Below are 16,155 nucleotides of genomic sequence, written 5' to 3' on the forward strand. Positions count from 1 at the left end.
CGTGACGTCACGGAGCGCGCCCGCCCGGGCGGGGCCGCGCCGTTGTGACGTCACAGGGCACGTCGCGCGGGCGGGAGCCGCGCAGTAGTGACGTCACCGAAGGTAGGCGTGGAGGGGCAGCGGCGGCCATGGCGGCGGGGCCGGGACCGGGGCCGGGACCGGGGCCGGGACCGGGGCCGGGACCGGGGCCGGGACCGGGGCCGGGACCGGGGCTGGAGCTGTGCCCGCACTGCCGGCGGCCCTTCAAGCGGCTCCGCTCGCACCTCCCGCACTGCAAGGCCGCGCCGCCATCGCCACCGGCACCGGGCAGCGACCCCGGGCCCGGCAGCGGCCGAGGGTCAGGGGCCCGCCGGGGCCCCGCCAGCGCACCGGGATCCGCGCTGGGAGCGAGCCCTCAGCCCTGCCCCGCCACCGGCAGCGCCGCGGGGCCGAGCGCAGCGCCGGGACCCCGCCCGGGCCCCGCTACCGGCCCCGGTCCCGGCCCCGCCCGGAGCGGCTCGCGTGCCGTGCGGGACGTGGCCAGGAGCCTGGATCTGCACCCCGAGGAGGTGGAGGATGTCCCCAAGCTGCTGCAGAAGGGGGTGAAGGTGGTGATCGAGAAGCACCGCGCCAGGGTGGTCAGGGAGAAGGAGCCCCGCAGCAGAGCGGGGAGCCGCGGGGAAGGCACGGAGCCCGGCCCGGATCCACACCCGCAGAGCCGCAAAAGTGCCCAAAAACCCAAGAGCAAGGAGGCTCGGAGTCAGGGAGCCGTGGGGAACGGGACTGGCAGCTCCAAGGGAGGAAAAAGCACTTTAAAGGCAACAAAGGCGCTTCAAGAGCCGCCTGAGAGCAGAAACGGCCCCGGTGACCTCGTCCAGCAGGAGGGAAGAGAAAAACCCACGGCAGGAGAGGAGCGGGTGCGCCTGGAAGCTGTGGGGGGATCGAAACCCCCCGTGCCTGCTTTGCATCCCGCCATCCTCCATCTGTCACTGGCGGAGGCGTTCGGAGGCCCGGGGACACCCAGAAATGAGCTCGGCAGGCTGCAGGGGCCGCGGGCCGGCGGGGAGGGAGTGCCCGAGCCTGCGGGGAACCTGGGGCTAGCTCTGCTCTGCTCCCCCAAAATCCAGCCCACCCCTTCACCCCAGGCCTCTGGCAGCAGCGCCACGGCCTTGGAGTGGTTTCCAGATTTGTATCCCGATTATGAAGGGCTGAGGATTTTTCCAGGGAAGCGTTTCCGCCAGGATGTGAGGATCGCAGTGGAGGCACCCAAGAGTGGTTTGGCACAGGGGCAACAAGGTAACAAAAAATCCTCCCTGCTGGGATTTGTTGGAATGGCAGCTGGGAATGGGAAGAGGAGGGGTAAGGAATGCTGGGCTTGCCCAGGGAAGGATCCAGGAGAATCCAAGGAGGTTTAACTGGGCCTCCCCCAGCCTGCAGAGCCAATGCTCCATGTTTGTATAGAGCTGGAGTCGGGCTCTTGCAAACCTTGTGGGAGAGGCGATTCCCTCTCCTTTCCCAAGCCCCAAATTCCGGCTCACATCCCAGCTCCCTGCTGCGCTGCCAGCACAGACACCACGCTGTCACCCCGCAGGTCCCCTCTCGGAGAGGCCCCTGATGGAGGTGAGGCTGGGGGAGCTGCACACCTGGATCAGCACCTGCAACTTCTCTCCCCGGGGGCTGCTGGCAGCAGTGCAGAGAGGTGAGAATCCCTGGCTTTTGGGGCACTTCCATCCCACTTCCCTGACTGACTGTGCTGGGCCGAGTAGCCAGCCTGGATCTTCACAAAGCACAAATCACAGAACGGTTTGGGAGGGAGCAGAAGGATGATCCAGTGCTACCCCCTGCCCTGGGCAGGGACAAATTCCAGTGTCCCAGGTGGCTCCAGACCCTGTCCAGCTTGGCCTTGGACACTTCCAGTGATCCAGGGGCAGCCACAGCTTCTCTGTGCCAGGGCCTCAACACCCTCACAAGGAAAAACTCCTTCCCCTCTATCATCCCATCTCTCCCTGCCCTCTGGCAGTAGGAACAAACAACCATCCCCAACATTTTAGCTTTGTGGAGTTGCGTGGAAGCAGTGAATTCCCACGGTTTATCCCTTTCCTTTCTCTCCCAACAGCCTGGAGCAGTTATTGTGCCAAGTACATCCATGTGAAGCAGGGGGGACCCGCTGGAATCTCCATGCTCCTGGCTGGGTACTGCCTGCTCAGCTATGGCTGGAACTACCAGCACCTCAGTAAGAATTCCTTGGGGTCTCCTATTTCAGGAATTCCTCCTTTTGCAGCCCTTGGACAGTCTGGTCAGCATCCCTGTCAATTAAAGCTCTGGAATAATTTAAGTTAAATTATTTAAATACTCCCCCTTCAAGGCTAATACCAGGGCTCAGAGAGCAGGATTCTCAGGGTGGGCAGAGGAATTTGCTCCATAAAAGTGCTGATAGCAGTTGCTGGCTCACAGCTGTCCCGTGGAGAGCAGCAGGATTGCCAGGAGCACTTGGAAAACATCCACGGGGCAGAGGGAGGAGATGTCCCAGCAGGAGCTCCTGTTGCCTGCAGTTCCCGACAAGTGACAGGGGATTTTGGTGTTTGGGTGGTTCCCCTTTGCAGCACACAAACACAGAAGCTGCAGTCGGGCTCCTCACCCCAGCTAGAGCCCCCAGGCAGATCCCTCTGGAATGGTTTTCTCCCTGTTCTTCCAGAGCGGCACCGCTGGCGAAAATACCACTGAAGGAGCTGGAGCAGCACCAAAGGAACAGCCACAGCTCTTTGGGAGGCAGCAGAGCGCCCAGGACCGGGATGCCATCAGGAATTCCCAGCAGCAGGGGCCTGGCTGGGGCTGGAGCTGAGGAGGGGCCGCTTTGCAGGTCGGCTTGTGTAGCAGAGAGGTGACAGGGACAGCCTGTGGTCACCCCTCCGTGGGCCAGGCAGCTTTCAGTAGTGAAATGAGAAAGCTTTAGAGGCACCCTGGGAGATCGGTGTGGGCAGGAGAGCTCCTGGAGGACGGATCCTCCAGATCCCTGGACTGGGACAGGGCACAGCACCTTGTCCTGAGCTGTCATTAGAGATCCTGTGACAATTCCTCTGTAGCTGAGGGTCGTAGCAGGGTGGGCTTCGACCCCACTACCCATTTTCTGGCCCAGCCCAGTCTGTACTCACCCCTTGTACTGGTGGGACTGGCCAGGACCTGTGTGGAGCAGCAGCTCAGACCACAGCGCCCTAATTCTGGGGAGGGAAAAATCCATGGGATGAGCTGTTGTGCCCAAGGGGCAAACCCGTGCCTGCAGCAGACAAAGCAGGGCAGTCAGGAGTGCTAGTTGCAGCCTGCCATTCCCAGACATGTCTGGGAAAGGGTTGGTCATGCTGCAGGCATGAAGGGCAAAAAGAAAAGCCAAGAATTAAAAGTCTGAGCTCTTTATTCTGCAGAGTGCGCTAGTGCCGTGACAGAGGTGTTGCACCAAAAACTCTCTCACCAGCAATAAAAACCCCTGTGGATTTTCCTTTCCTGCTTGGGTTGTGACCTGAAAACGTGGTGCTTCACGCCCCCTTCCCAAGGGATGAGGGCATCCTCAACTCACCCCTGTGCCCAGGATCCTGGCACCAGCCAGTCCCGCACCCCTCCAAACCTTGGGAACGCCGCTGCTGCCCCAGCCTGCCCGCAGCCAGCGGTGCCAGGGGGAGCAGCCAGCCGTGGGAAGTCCCGATTTCCATGGCGTGAAGTGATTTCTGTGCCAACCGTGAGCTGGTGCTGGGCAAACCCCGCTGGCTTTGCTAGTCCAGCGGCTGCCCCGGTGCCGTGCCCGTGGTGCTCCGTAGTGTCCTCCTCCTTCCCTGAGCCGCCTGGGAGCTCTGCAGTCACTTTCCCAGCAGCATTTCCAGCGGAGTCCTCCCGCTCTCACCGGCACAGGGGCTGACTGATCCGCTCTGGGGGCGCAGGGAATGGGGCTTGTGCTGCGTCTGCCACGTTCCCACATGTTGGTTTTGAGCCCGTTTCCAATGGGATGGGATCATGGAAACGGCACCCCGAAACCTCCAGCTACACCCAAACCTCTGACCCAGAAGGATTTGTTGTTCCCAGGGTTCTCCCAGTGGATATTACCCCTGAAATCCCTTCCCCAGCTCCAAATAACAAAAGACACAATTCCCAGTCAAAGAGGCTGTTTCGGGAGCACTCTGGGAACCCCCACAGCACCTGCTGCCCCTCGCCCTCCCCCCAAGGCCGCTCCCAGCCCTCCCAGTCTCCAAAATCTCCCACCTTGGAGCAGGTGCCTCCTTCCAGCAGGCTCTGTGTGCCACTGGCGTCCCACAGACGAGCTGCCAGGCGCTGGGCGCCGCGAGCAGGTGGCTCCTCGGGTGGCTCGTCCTCACCTCCCCTCTGCTCTACAGCGGCCAGATCCCGCTGTGCCAGCCCCCACGGACACGTGGCTTCCTGTGGGGGGAACGAAGGGGGCAGGAGGGGCAGTTGGCCGCCGCTGCCCCACGGGAGCTGGGGGGCAGCTGGGGCATCGTCACCCCCGTGGGCACAGGGAGAAGAGCTTCACCTTGGACGGGTCTGTGCTGCTGGTCATCAGCCCGGCCTTGAGGCTGGAGGGGACACAGAGGACAGGCAGTTACTCCCCGTGGTGACCCCACAGCCCCTCAGGGCTGTCCTGGAGCTGGCACCCCCATGGGGACCAGGGCCGTCCCCTGCCCACCCTGCTGTCAGCAGCACAGCTTGGGTGCGGGGTTTGGTCAATTCAGACCCTTTGTGTCCCCGTCCCTGTCCCTGCAGGGGTCACAGCCGCCTCAGAGAGGGGATTTCCCCCTCCCCAGCCACGTCCCGAGCCCCCCCAGTCCCGCCCGGGTACGCACTGCACGAATTTGCACTTGGGTCCCTCCGGGCAGAATCCCACCAGGTAGTTGACGCACATCACCCTCCTCGTGTGCTTGTACTTGCACAGGGGACCTGCCAGGCGGAGGGGACACTCACAGGGACACGCCACGGCCCCGGGACCGAGGGAGCTCTGCTCTCCCCGCGGCCCCGAGCCCGAATCCCCAGCGGGTGCTGAGCTCCAGCCCCGTGCCAGCTCACCGTGCCTGCAGAAGCCACGGTCGTACCAGGGACAGCCCACGGGGCCGGCGGTGGCATCGACGTGCGGGAAGGGACAGTCCTTGTCGCTGCACTCACCTGCCGGGAGCAAGGCGTGGGACGCTGGGGACGACGCTTCCCTCGAGCCAAACGCGGCGGGAATCGCCCGAGGGTGGGCCGGATGGAAGGAATCGGGGAGCCCTGGGGACAGCCGGGTTCGGCTGAGGGGAGGGACAGTGACCCTGGCTGCGTGACAGTGACACTTCTTCCCGCGGACAGGAGGTGGCATCAGCCGCTTGCTCGAGGGAGGCGAGAGGTCTGCGGAGGGGTGGGAAGGGGCTGCCCGGCCCCGCTCCTACCGAACTTGGAGTAGAAATAGCACTCGGGCATCCTGCTGGCGTCGTAGTCGTGCTGGAAGTCGCAGCCGTCGCCCCGCTTGCAGAGCCCTCGCAGCCAATGCTTGCACACCGCGGGCTTGGCCCCGCCGCGCCGGGGGTGGCCCTGCACACCTGGGACACCGGTGTCACAGCTGGGACACCCCTGTCACGGCCAGCCTGTCCCCACTGTCCCTGCCCTGCCTGTCCCCACCACCCCGGGGTGGCCCTGCACACCTGGGACACCGGTGTCACAGCTGGGACACCCCTGTCACGGCCAGCCTGTCCCCACTGTCCTGGGGTGGCCCTGCACACCTGGGACACCCCTGTCACAGCCAGCCTGTCCCCACCCTGCCTGTCCCCACCACCCTGGGGTGGCCCTGCACACCTGGGACACCCCTGTCACAGCCAGCCTGTCCGCACTGTCCCCGCCCTGCCTGTCCCCACTGCCCCAGGGTGGGGAGAGCTTCACCTGCCACCCCCAGTGCTGGGACCTCAGGGACATTGGGGACCCCGGCAGCCCCACCCCGAGAGCTTTGCCAGTTACATCCCCGAGTGAGCAATGCCCAGAGCCGGGATAAAACCACCCAGGTGTGGTTGGAGGGAAGCAAGAGGAGAACCCCAAAAGCTCCCCCAGCCTTGTCACCCTCCAAAAATGCTACAGCCCGGTCCCCAACTTACCGTCCACCCCCGGGAAGGGCAGGGGCCGAGCTCGGAGCTCCTCCACATCAGCCTCGGAGTCAAACCTGATCTTCTCCACGCCAGTCACCAGCTCCTGCATCGTCCCTGCTCTGGGAAGAGCCTGCTCCAGCCCGGCACAGGCAGGGGAAGGGGCAGGGCAGCAGGGACGCTCCCCAAGGAAAACACAGCTCTCCAACGGGAGCACCGCGCTCTGGAGGTCCCTGCAGCCACCCCGGGGCCCCAACAACACTCCAAAACCCTCCTCCTCCTCCCCAGGCAGAGCAGAACCAGCCCCAGCAGCCCCGGAGTGCTGCATTTACGGGGGGAGTTGCCCACATCTGATCCCAATTTGCAGCCCTGATTGCCTGGTGCCGCAGCTGGGGAGCTCAGCCCCGGGCCCCAGCCAGCCCCTCTCGGCCTCCTCCCCGCTCCCACATCTGCTTCTCCTCCACAAAGCGCGGCTGGGGCCGGCTGCGAGCTGCGTTAACCCCTCACTTCGAGGCCCTAAATGGAGGCAGATACGGCCGCAGTGCTGGGATTGAGCATTCCAAGGGCACGGGGCGGACGCTGCGTGTGTTTTGCCCCAGGCCTGCTCTCCAGCAGGACAGACCCACATCCCGGGCCTCCTGCAAGGGGTCACGCCTTGCATCCAAACAAATCCCAGCATCTTCTTGTGGAATGCTCCTTAAAGCCTTTCTTCTTCCATCCGCAGGCAGGGACGCTTCCGCCGGGCTGCCCAGAAGCCTTTTCCATCCCCGCTTTGGGGCTTTCAGGGGCGCCAGGCTCCAGTGGCACACTCTGGATGGATACGGATGGCCCCTGGATTTATCCCAAAGCTCCGTCCCTGCTCCGTCCCGCGGCGCCGTGGGCTGACGGAGCCCTGCTCCCATTCTGTCACTTGCCATCAAACCACTGGACCAGCGCTGCCCACGTGGGTGCTGCAGGGCGCCGGGCACCCACCGCCCACCCTGCAGCCTCGTGGGACAGCGCAGGTGCCACCCCGGGGATGTGACAGATGTCACCGTGCCCCTCGAGGGCTCTGGGGAGCCTGGGGGCGCAGCCTGGCTCCCTGAGGCCGGCACTGGCGGCGCTCGGCAGCACCGTGAGCGCTTTCTGCCCCGTCGGCTCGCGGCACCGCGGCGCTGCCGAGCCCCAGCCCGGAGCCGACAGGCGTCACAGAGATCAGGGCGGCCAAGTGACGGTGGCAGGCGGCCCGTAAAGTGTCACCCCAGGGCTCCTCCCCGCCCCACAGCCCCGGGGAGCAAATGGCCAAACCCCAGGGGCCAAACCTCAGGGACCAAACCCCAGGGGCCAAACCTCACTGCTTCGTGCCACAGCATCCCAAAGGGACAACAGGAGCCAGTTGTCCTCCCAGCAGCCCGGTGACCTCCCAGGTGACAGTGACCCGAGCGCAGCGGGTGGGATGTGGGACCCTGGCAGAGGCAGCCTGGTGAGCTCAGAGCCTCCCGCTGCAGCTGCTGTTGTTCTCCCCGTCCCAGACAATGGCCCAATGTCCCCTGCGCAGGGTGACAGGAGCCCATTGTGTCCCCACTGTGGCACACAGCGTTTGCCCGCTCCCCTGGCTTCTCCAGGGAGATCCATTTGGGCACACAGGGGCATCCGGCCCCTCCCAGGGCTGGGAGATGTTTAGGGGGATAAATCACTCCCTCTCTCGGGTGAGCAGAGTCCGGCCGGCGCTCGGGGAAAGGCTGTGGGGCCATTCCTGGCACTCTGCCCCATCTCAGCCCGGCTCCATCCAAGGACTGCACTCACTTCCCAGCACTGGCAGAGCCCCATTTCCCCAGGGGCTGAGCTGTGGGAAGCTGGCTGTGGGATGGAAGCGACCCGCCCCGCTCGCTGTGCCGGGATCATGCGGGGCCAGGGCAGCCCCACGGAGCCGGGAACCCCCGGGGCAGCCCCCGGCCCCCGGGAGCAGGGACAGCCAATCCTGCCCCCAGCAGCGTCCCCTCCTCCCGGGCCGGGAGAGGGGAGCCTTGGCAGAGCCGGCCCTTGGCAGGAGGCGCCTGGCCCCAGCGTCCCAGCCCCGAGCCAGATCCGGCCAGCAGGAGCCCTCCCGCTTCCTCAGGCAGCGGGCAGAGAAAGCTCGGCCACGGCAGGTGCCCAAAGCGCAGCCAGGACGGGCAGGGAAGGTGGGGGCAGCAGGACAGGGCTAGGCTCGGTCCTGCTCGGGCAGCAGGAGCTCCCGGTGCGTGTCCCCCCCCGTCAGGAACTCAGGCCACTGCGGTCACTACCATTTCCTTTTATTCCTTGCGTTTGTACATACACGGTATAAAACCTGCTGCTCCCGCCGCCTGCTCCCGGCACTGCCCGGCCCCACCGGAATTCCCTGGCTCCGGCGGCCTCCAGGTGCTCCTCCCACAGGGGACAGACTCACGCTTCCATCAGCACCCCTGGAGCTGGCTGGGAGCATCCCTGAGACCCCCAGGCTGGTTGGAGGTCGAGCATCTGGGATGGAACCATCCATCCATCCGAGGGATGGGGAGCAGCACCTGCCACGGCACTGGGAGGCTCCTGGTCTGCAGAAAGTCCCCAAGAAACCCAAAAAGCCGGAGCTGCCCATAGTCCCAGGCCACCTCGAAGCTCCAGAGCCAAGTTCTTCCTCGTGGGAAATCTTCCCTCGGTTAAAACCAAAAAGAGAGTAGAGAAAGGTAAGTAGAAATCAGAAAACAGTAAAAACTGTACGGTGGAAAATATATTTATATCACTAAAGGGGCTAAAACTCCAAAGGCTCGTCTCGTCGGGTCCTAAATCGCTTTACACGGGCAGGGGGAGCAGGAGGAAGGAGCTAGTATCCAAAGTCCAACAGAAAGAACCAAAATCGAGTCTGCTCCCCGCTCCCGGGAAGTGCTGGAGCTCTCTGGGGGCTGGCAGAGGTCGGGATCGCCCCGGCCCCGGGAGCAGAGCGCTGTCCCACTGCAGCACAGAGAGGGAGCGAGGCACGAGCCGAGTCGTCCCCAGTGCCACCCGCCGGGCTGCTCGGCGCCGCGGCCAAGCGAGCGCAGCGAGGACCCGGCCCTTTATACCCGGATCTCGTCGTCGTCTTCGTCGGCGAACGAGAACTCCTTGTCGGGGCGTTTCGGGGGCGCTCCCCGCTGGCTCGGCGGCCTGGGCGCGGGGCTGCGCTCCTCGGGCCCCGAGGTGCAGCTGGACGCCGGACTGCTGTCCCTGGGGCTGCGGCCACCGGCGCCGCGGGCCGGGCTGCGGCTCGGCGGGGCCGCCACGGCCACCAGCGGGGAGCCAGGCGGGGCAGGCTCCCCTTCCTCCCCCTCCTCCTCCTCCTCCTCCGCCTCGGGGTCTTCGTCCTGCTCCCACTGATCCTTATCCATGATGCTCAGCACGTCGCCGAGCATGGAGGGCCCCAGGTCGATGTGGAAGGACATGATGGACTCGGCGTGCTTCAAGCCCGCCCCGCCCTTGGCCACCACCACGGGCAGGTCCGTGATGTCCCCGAAGTCGCGCTCATCCAGGGCGGGGCTCAGCGGCCCCGCGGCCGCCCCGTTCGGGCGCTGCTGCTGCTGCTCTTCGGGGCTCATCTCCTCGGGTGGCTTCTTCACGGGGCTGGAGGAGAGGCTCTTGGGCAGCTGCCCCGCGCTCCTGTCCACGTCCTTCTCGTTGAGCTGGGGCAGGGACACGGCGTTCTTGACGAAGAGCGCCGAGTCCCGCAGCGAGCCCAGCATGTCCCGCCGGTCCCCGCGCGTCACCGACTGCGAGCGCTTGCTGCTGCGGAAGCGGCGCGACAGCAGCCCGGGCTTGGAGGCTCCCGGCTCCTCTCCCGCCTCCGGCACCGGCTCCCCGGCCTTGCTGGTGAGGAAGGAGGTGTCCCCGAAGGCGTCGCCGGCGCGCCCCACGTGCATGGTGTGGCGGAAGTCCCCCAGGGGCGCGCTGATCATCTCGGCCGTCAGGTCGGCCCGCGAGCGGCGCTTGGAGTGCGCCGAGTTGGACACGAGCTGCTTGAGGATGGGCATGGCGGCGGCCGCGGGAGGCTGCGCCGCGCCCGGCGCCGGGCCCGCTGCTCACGCCTCGCGGCTCCGCGGCCGGGATCCCGCCGGCGACACCGACGCGTCACTCCTAGGGGACGGGAGGGAGGGACACGGTCAGGCTTCGAGGGCGCGGGCAGGAGGCGGATTTCAGCCCACCGAGCGGATTTCTGTGCCCACCAGCTGCTTGGCTCTCCCCGGAACTGGCTCCATGCAGGGCATCATTCCATCCTCAGACCCGCCCCCCCAGAGCTCCCCACTCCCCCAGACCCACCCCGGGAGCAGAGAGAACGTCAGGAGAAATCCCTGACTGTGCCCCACATGAATGGGCACCAAAAGAGAAGCAGGGCACCACGGGCACCCTCCGTCCCCTCCTCGAGCAGCCCCAGCCCTCCCGAGCGGGGCACGGCAGCTCCAGCCCCTGCGAGCTGCGCGCTGAGAAGATGCCTGGGATTTTTTTTTTTTTTTTTTTTTCCGAATTGGAAGAAAGCAGGGAGGAGCAGACGCCAGGAGGAATTGGAAACAGACGGCAGGAAGTGTGTGAGGAGGGCGTAGAGCCCCCGGGAGGCACCGCCAGCCAAGCAGGGGGACGGGGGGACCACGATGGGGACCCCTTCGTGCTTGGCAGGATGGGGGACGTGGGGGACACAGCTTCACCGCTGCCCTGGAGCCCCCCCCAAACCCTCCGTGCTGCTCCTCGGAGCTGAGTCCACGCCTGACCATCCCCCGGCCGCGTCACTGTCACCGCTGTGACTCAGAGGTGACAAATGCCGAGGGCTCTGGCCGAGCGCAGCGGGACCCTCGGCCACCTCGGGGCCGCCAGCCCACCTGGGCAGCGCCGCGCCCGCGCAGGAGGGGACAAGGACGGCGGCGGTGTCGCTGCATCCCGCGGCGCCAGGCAGCCCCAGGTGGTCCCGGGAGAGGCTGCCGGGGAGGAAGGGCTCGTGGCCGCCCTCTTCCTCCCTCCGGGCACCGCCGGCGACACCGCGCCCCGTGACACGCACGGGGAAGCGAAGGGACGGGAAGGGACGGACGTGTGTCCTCGCAGCGAGCCGCGGGGCGGGGGCCACGTCCCCTCCCCGGTGCCCGCGCGGCCCCACGGGCAGCGATGGGCCCGGCACAGCCCAGTCCTGCCCGGCTGGACACCGCCGGGAGCCACCCCGCTGTCCCCGCAGGAGCAGCAGGACCTCGGGCAGGCCGTGTCCCGGCGGGATGGACTCTGGCCCCTCGCTGGGGCAAAGTCCCGTTGCCCAACCCTGCCGTGCACGGCTCCCGGATGGGCCCGGCCAGGGCAGGAGCGTCCCTGGCACGGCGCTGGTGGCACACGGCCACGCTCCCTGTCCGACCCTGGATCCCTCCAACACAGGGAGGCACAGCCTGAGCCCCCAAGGCCACCCGGGGGGAACGATGGCACATGGGGGACCAGCTGGGGAGCCCCCAGTTCACGCCCAGCAGCTGGGGGAAGCCACCAAGGAGCCACACGCCCTTGCCTGCACCTCAGAGCAGGAGCCAGGGGAATTCCTTCCCCTCTCAGCCCATCCCAAGACAGAGCAGCTCGCTGGAGCCCGCTCCCTCTCTGGGATCCCAGGCGCGCGTGTGCAGGGCACGAACGCTTTCCCCTTCCGACGCCTCCTTCCAGGCCAACATTCCTCCAAGCCTTTGGTTTTCCATAAAACAAACACTCCCGGCGAGCTCCCCAGCCGGGCCAGGCAACCGTGCTGCTGATTTAGGCCATCTGGGGACTGTCCCTCCCTTGTATTTAGATTTCGGGGCCAAGTTCAGCATTTGCCAGATACTTTGCGAGCCGCGGCAAAGGGGCCACCGGGAGGTTGGAGCGGTCCCGGCCGGGCCAGCAGTGCTCCATCACCCTGTCCCCTTCCCCTAAAGGCTCCAGCCCGCAGAGCCTCGTCACAGCAGCCAAAATCTGCCGCCAGCCCTCGATGTTTGGCTCCCCGAGAGGCGATGGCAGCACAGATGGACGCTGCTGCCCACACAGCCCGGCCCCGGGGCGCTGGACACAGAGCCCTTTTCTCCTGCTCTCGCCTGGGGAGAGCAGATCCTGTGACATTTCCCGCTGCCGGCGCTTTCACAAAGGAAACCAGGCCGGGGAGGCATCGCTGGCGCTGCCTCTTCCAGCCACCTACCGGGGGAAGCTGCTGGTAACCCGAGAGACTTCGCAGGCACCTGGCAGCGCTGCGAGCCCCGGGGCAGCGAGCCCAGAGCAGAGCCAGGCCCCAGCAGGGCTTTGGGGCAAGGGCAGGGGGCAGGACCTGCACGCAGGGGTCCAGGACAAGAGGGGTAACTTGTACCGACAGCCCTGCGCTGCTCCCCACCTGCCCCCCGAGCGCTGTGGATCACCCGAGGTGCCCAGGGACACGACTGTCCCCGTAAATGAACGTCTGCTTGTAGGACAGCGCAGCCGGCACAGAACTGGGACAGCCCCGGCCAGGCCCACGTGCCCCGATGGTGCAGGCTTCCCACGAGACCCCCTCCTCCATCCCCTCCATCCCAGAGCAAAGTGGCTCGGAGAAGGAGGCCAGTGAATGAGCGCACACAGGAGCCAAGTCCGGCCGCATTCCCACGCATCCTGCCCCCAGCTCTTCCCGCTCACGGGCTGGGAAAGCCAAACTGGGAAAGCCAAACTGGGAAAGAAAGCATCCTGGCCGGCCCAGCCGGCTCCAAACGAGCTCCCCGGCTTCCTCGCGCTGAGCCCCCCAGGCAGCACCCCGAGATCAGAGGACGCTCTCCCCGCCCCGCCGGGCGCTGGGGCAGGGGCTGTGCCGGACCGGTCGGGTCCCCCACGCCGCCCAGGGCCAGGGAGAAGCCGCACACGGGACAGGGAGGTCACCCCGCCCGCCCTCAGCCCCGCTTTGGGGCGCGCTGGCCCTCGGGGATCCTTTGATGCTTTGATGTCGGAGCCCGGCAGACGGCAGCCGGAGCCAGGGCACGGATCACAGCCCGCCACCACCGGCCCAGGAGGGGACCCAGCCGCTGTCACACCCTCGGCCGGGATCCCCAACCAGTCCTCCCAGGGCCCGGGGGCAGCCCCGGCGCGGTGACAGGTCTGGTCCTGTCCCTGGCACGGGGACGCCGCTGCAGCGCAACCCGGAGCGGCCTCTGGAAGGGGAAAAGGCAGCGAGCATCAGAGCCGGGCACGGAGAGAAGGCACACGGGGAGGGAGGAGAGGCTTGGCTCCCACCGGGGCTCTCGGCACACGCAGCAGCACCAGGCTGGGAACTCACCGCCGGTGCCAAAAGCGAGGGAAGCGCTCCCCGAGGGACTGCCAAGAGCCAGGAGGTAGCCAGAGTTCAGCAAGGAACCACTGGCAGGACGCGCCAGAACACGCACAGGGCCATAAATCCTCCAGCTCCGGGGCCACCAACCAGCCCGCGGCTCTGCAGGGCCGGCAGGGGACTTTTCCGGGGGGAAAGGTTATCTCCTTCTCGGCCCTGGCCTCTCGCAACAGGGGCTGGCCGGGCTCCGACAGGATCCCGGGGATGAACAGACCTCCCGACCTGCGCCGGGCTCGGAATTCCTGCGGTTTCGCTGGGGTGGACGGGAAACTGAGCGGGCAGACTTCCCACAGCGCGGCCACGGCTCCCAACCTACCGGGGGGATCACGGCTCCCAAATTGCCGGGGGGATCACGGCTCCCAGCTCGCCGGGGGGATCACGGCTCCCAAATTGCCGGGGGGATCACGGCTCCCAGCTCGCCGGGGGGATCACGGCTCCCAGCCCGCCGGGGCCCGGAGCCCGCAGCCGGCCGGCTCGGGGGGCCCTCGGCTGCTGTTTGTGCTCAGGACAAAACGCAGCGAACAAAGGGAGCGAGCGGCACGGTCAGCACAACGCCGGCGGCAGCGGGGCTGGCGCTGGGGGCCCCGGGGATCGGGGGTCGGGCCAGGCTCGCTCTGCGCCCCCAGACCCAAACGCACGGAGCCTCCTCGGTGCTAAAGCTCAGCTGGAGTCGCTCCACGGTTTCCGAGGGAGCAGCGTCCAAAACAGATCTGTTTACCGCGTGCCCGGCTGGGGAGCGAGCCCCGTGCTGGCTGCGGCCATCGCGCGCTGTGCCTCAGTTTCCCCGCCCCAGAGCCCATTAACGATCCCTTTGGAACAGCTCCCCTGCTCTATAGATCCCAGCTCCCTTTGGAACAGCCTCGCTGATCCATAGATTCGGCGCTCGGAAACATCCATACTGCACGCTGCCGCTGCCGGGGTCAAAGCAGGGCGGGCGTGGGACGAGCCCAGCGCCCCGCCGGCGGCCGGTGCCCACCGACCCGCAGCTGCGCGGGCACCGGAGCGGCTCCGGGAGCCAGCCCCGTGCCCAGCGCTGCCGGAGCCGGGCAGTCCCGCTCTCCGGAGCACCCCAGGGACGGGCAGCGGGGCGGAGGGCAAGCTGCGGGCAGCCGGGACACCCGGCCGGGGTCACCGCGGGATGAACGGGACGGGGATTTCGGGCGGGCCTGACTCAGCAGCCGCCGGCGCCCAGCCCCGGGGTGCCGCTGGAGCCGCTCCAGCGCGGCGAGGATCCACCTTCCCGAGACGGGCCGCGGGCAGCCGCCGCCCCGGCCGCGACCGCCGCCGGCCCCGCGCGGGGCTCGGCGGAGCCGCGGGCGAACGGGCACCGACGGCCGGTGGGGCGGGGCGGGGTGAGCCGGGCCGGTGCCCCGCGCCGGGCAAACAGCGCTCCGCATCCTGTTAACCCCTTCGCCCGCCCGGGCCGCGCACCGGCCCCACGGCCCGGCGGGGAACGAGGCCGGGGGAGCCCGGCCGCCCCCGAGCCCGGTACCGGAGCGCGGCAGCGCCGGGGACCCCGCCCGCCCGCCGGACAATAGCCGAGCCGAGCGCCGCGGGCTCCCCCCACGCCGGGACGAGCCGGGCCGGACCCGGCTAAGCGGGGCCGAGTCTCGCCGGGCCGCCGCGACCCCCGGAGCCCCCGGCGTCCCCCCCGTACCTGCTCCGGGCCCCGCCGCCGCCGCCGGTCCATGGCCGCGCCGCGCCGGAACGGAGCGCGCCCCCCCACCCCGGCGATGACATCATCGCCCCGCCCGGGCCAATGGCGAGGCGCCACGTCACGGGGCGGTTCCCACGCCCTCCATTCAAACCCAGGGGGGGTGGGGGTGGGACTCTCGGCCCCGCCCGGGGCGTCCCGTGGTCGGGGGTCGGGATGGGGGTCACAGAGGGGCTCGGCACCCCCCGGGGGGGGCGAAGGGGATGGGGACCGGGGATCGCACCGCCGGGGGTCACGGGTGGGGTCCCCGCGGGCAGAGCGAGGAGCTGGCTGTGCCCCGGGCTGAGGCGGTGGTGGGTGGCCGACCCTGATTAATCAAGGGGAATTAAGAGCCGCGCTGAGATGCCAGGGGGAGGCGGCAGCAGCGGTGCCCCCGTTCCACTCGTGGCCGTGACACCCACGCGGCCGCACCCACTGCCCCCATCTCCCTGTCCCCAGCCCGTCCCACTGCTCGATCCCTCCTGGAGCGCCGTGGCTGGGTCGGGACACGATGGCAGGGGGTCCACGATCACCCCAGGTGTCCGGTGCTGGCCCCAGGGCCCCAGGGATGGATTCCGTGGCCAGCGCGGCCCCCCCGGCACCGGCGGTGAATCCCACGAGGGTCCCGGCCCCACCGACACCGCACCGCCGGGCTGCACATCTGCTGCTCGCTCGGATTGAGACCTTTGTGGGAGAAAAGGGGCGGGAGAGCCGAGATTATCCCCAAGCCGCCTAATGCAGCGTTTCTTGGCCATTCCGGAGAATCTGGCGTCTCTGCGGGGGGAGGCGGGGGGGCGGCCAGCGGGGTGCTCTGGCCACGCCGCTCTTGGGGTCTCGGGCGCTGCGAGTTCCGCGGGTTTCTCGTGTCACCGGTGCAAGCAGCGCCGGTCCCCGATCGGCTGTGACAGCGCCGGGTGGGCAGCACCGGGCCCTGGGGTGGCTCATGTGGGGCTGACACTTCCCTCCATCGGCAGGGAAGCGGTGTCACCGCGGAGCCGGCGCTCCGGCGGGCAGCGAGGGCCGGCCGGGCTCTGCGGAGATGCTGGGATTGGCACCCCGGGCGCAGCCTCTGCCCC

The 16,155-nt window shown here is 67.6% G+C and overlaps 3 protein-coding genes across 3 annotated transcripts; 1 reads left to right on the plus strand and 2 right to left on the minus strand.

Annotated features, from left to right (window-relative positions):
- Positions 1 to 128: 128 nt before the first annotated feature.
- On the plus strand, positions 129 to 3,477 carry C18H17orf80 (chromosome 18 C17orf80 homolog). Its single transcript, XM_040082039.1, has 5 exons — positions 129 to 134; positions 249 to 1,275; positions 1,571 to 1,678; positions 2,096 to 2,212; positions 2,675 to 3,477. The coding sequence occupies exons 1-5, from the start codon at positions 129 to 131 to the stop codon at positions 2,701 to 2,703; spliced, it is 1,287 nt and encodes a 428-aa protein (XP_039937973.1). The 3' UTR covers positions 2,704 to 3,477.
- Positions 3,371 to 7,015, minus strand: CPSF4L (cleavage and polyadenylation specific factor 4 like). Its single transcript, XM_040081972.2, has 7 exons — positions 6,096 to 7,015; positions 5,400 to 5,549; positions 5,044 to 5,139; positions 4,824 to 4,917; positions 4,514 to 4,556; positions 4,228 to 4,401; positions 3,371 to 3,896 (listed from the first exon to the last, which is right to left on the minus strand). Exons 1-7 carry the CDS (start codon positions 6,409 to 6,411, stop codon positions 3,828 to 3,830), a joined length of 942 nt encoding a protein of 313 aa, XP_039937906.1. The 5' UTR covers positions 6,412 to 7,015; the 3' UTR covers positions 3,371 to 3,827.
- A 1,324-nt stretch (positions 7,016 to 8,339) lies between these two features.
- On the minus strand, positions 8,340 to 10,120 carry CDC42EP4 (CDC42 effector protein 4). The gene has a single exon (XM_040081755.2). It carries the CDS (start codon positions 10,079 to 10,081, stop codon positions 9,134 to 9,136), a length of 948 nt encoding a protein of 315 aa, XP_039937689.1. The 5' UTR covers positions 10,082 to 10,120; the 3' UTR covers positions 8,340 to 9,133.
- Positions 10,121 to 16,155: the final 6,035 nt, after the last annotated feature.

This window comes from Hirundo rustica, chromosome 18 (assembly GCF_015227805.2).
Source record: "Hirundo rustica isolate bHirRus1 chromosome 18, bHirRus1.pri.v3, whole genome shotgun sequence".
Lineage (NCBI taxonomy): Eukaryota > Metazoa > Chordata > Aves > Passeriformes > Hirundinidae > Hirundo > Hirundo rustica.

Coding starts and splice junctions, on each gene's coding strand:
- C18H17orf80 (XM_040082039.1), top strand. Junction 1,276..1,570: donor TTTGGCACAGGGGCAACAAG/GTAACAAAAAAT, acceptor GTCACCCCGCAG/GTCCCCTCTCGGAGAGGCCC. Junction 1,679..2,095: donor GCTGGCAGCAGTGCAGAGAG/GTGAGAATCCCT, acceptor CTCTCCCAACAG/CCTGGAGCAGTTATTGTGCC.
- CPSF4L (XM_040081972.2), bottom strand. CDS start 6,411: ATGCAGCACTCCGGGGCTGCTGGGGCTGGTTCTGCTCTGCCTGGGGAG. Junction 5,140..5,399: donor CTATTTCTACTCCAAGTTCG/GTAGGAGCGGGG, acceptor TGCTCCCGGCAG/GTGAGTGCAGCGACAAGGAC. Junction 4,918..5,043: donor CCGTGGCTTCTGCAGGCACG/GTGAGCTGGCAC, acceptor TCCGCCTGGCAG/GTCCCCTGTGCAAGTACAAG.
- CDC42EP4 (XM_040081755.2), bottom strand. CDS start 10,081: ATGCCCATCCTCAAGCAGCTCGTGTCCAACTCGGCGCACTCCAAGCGC.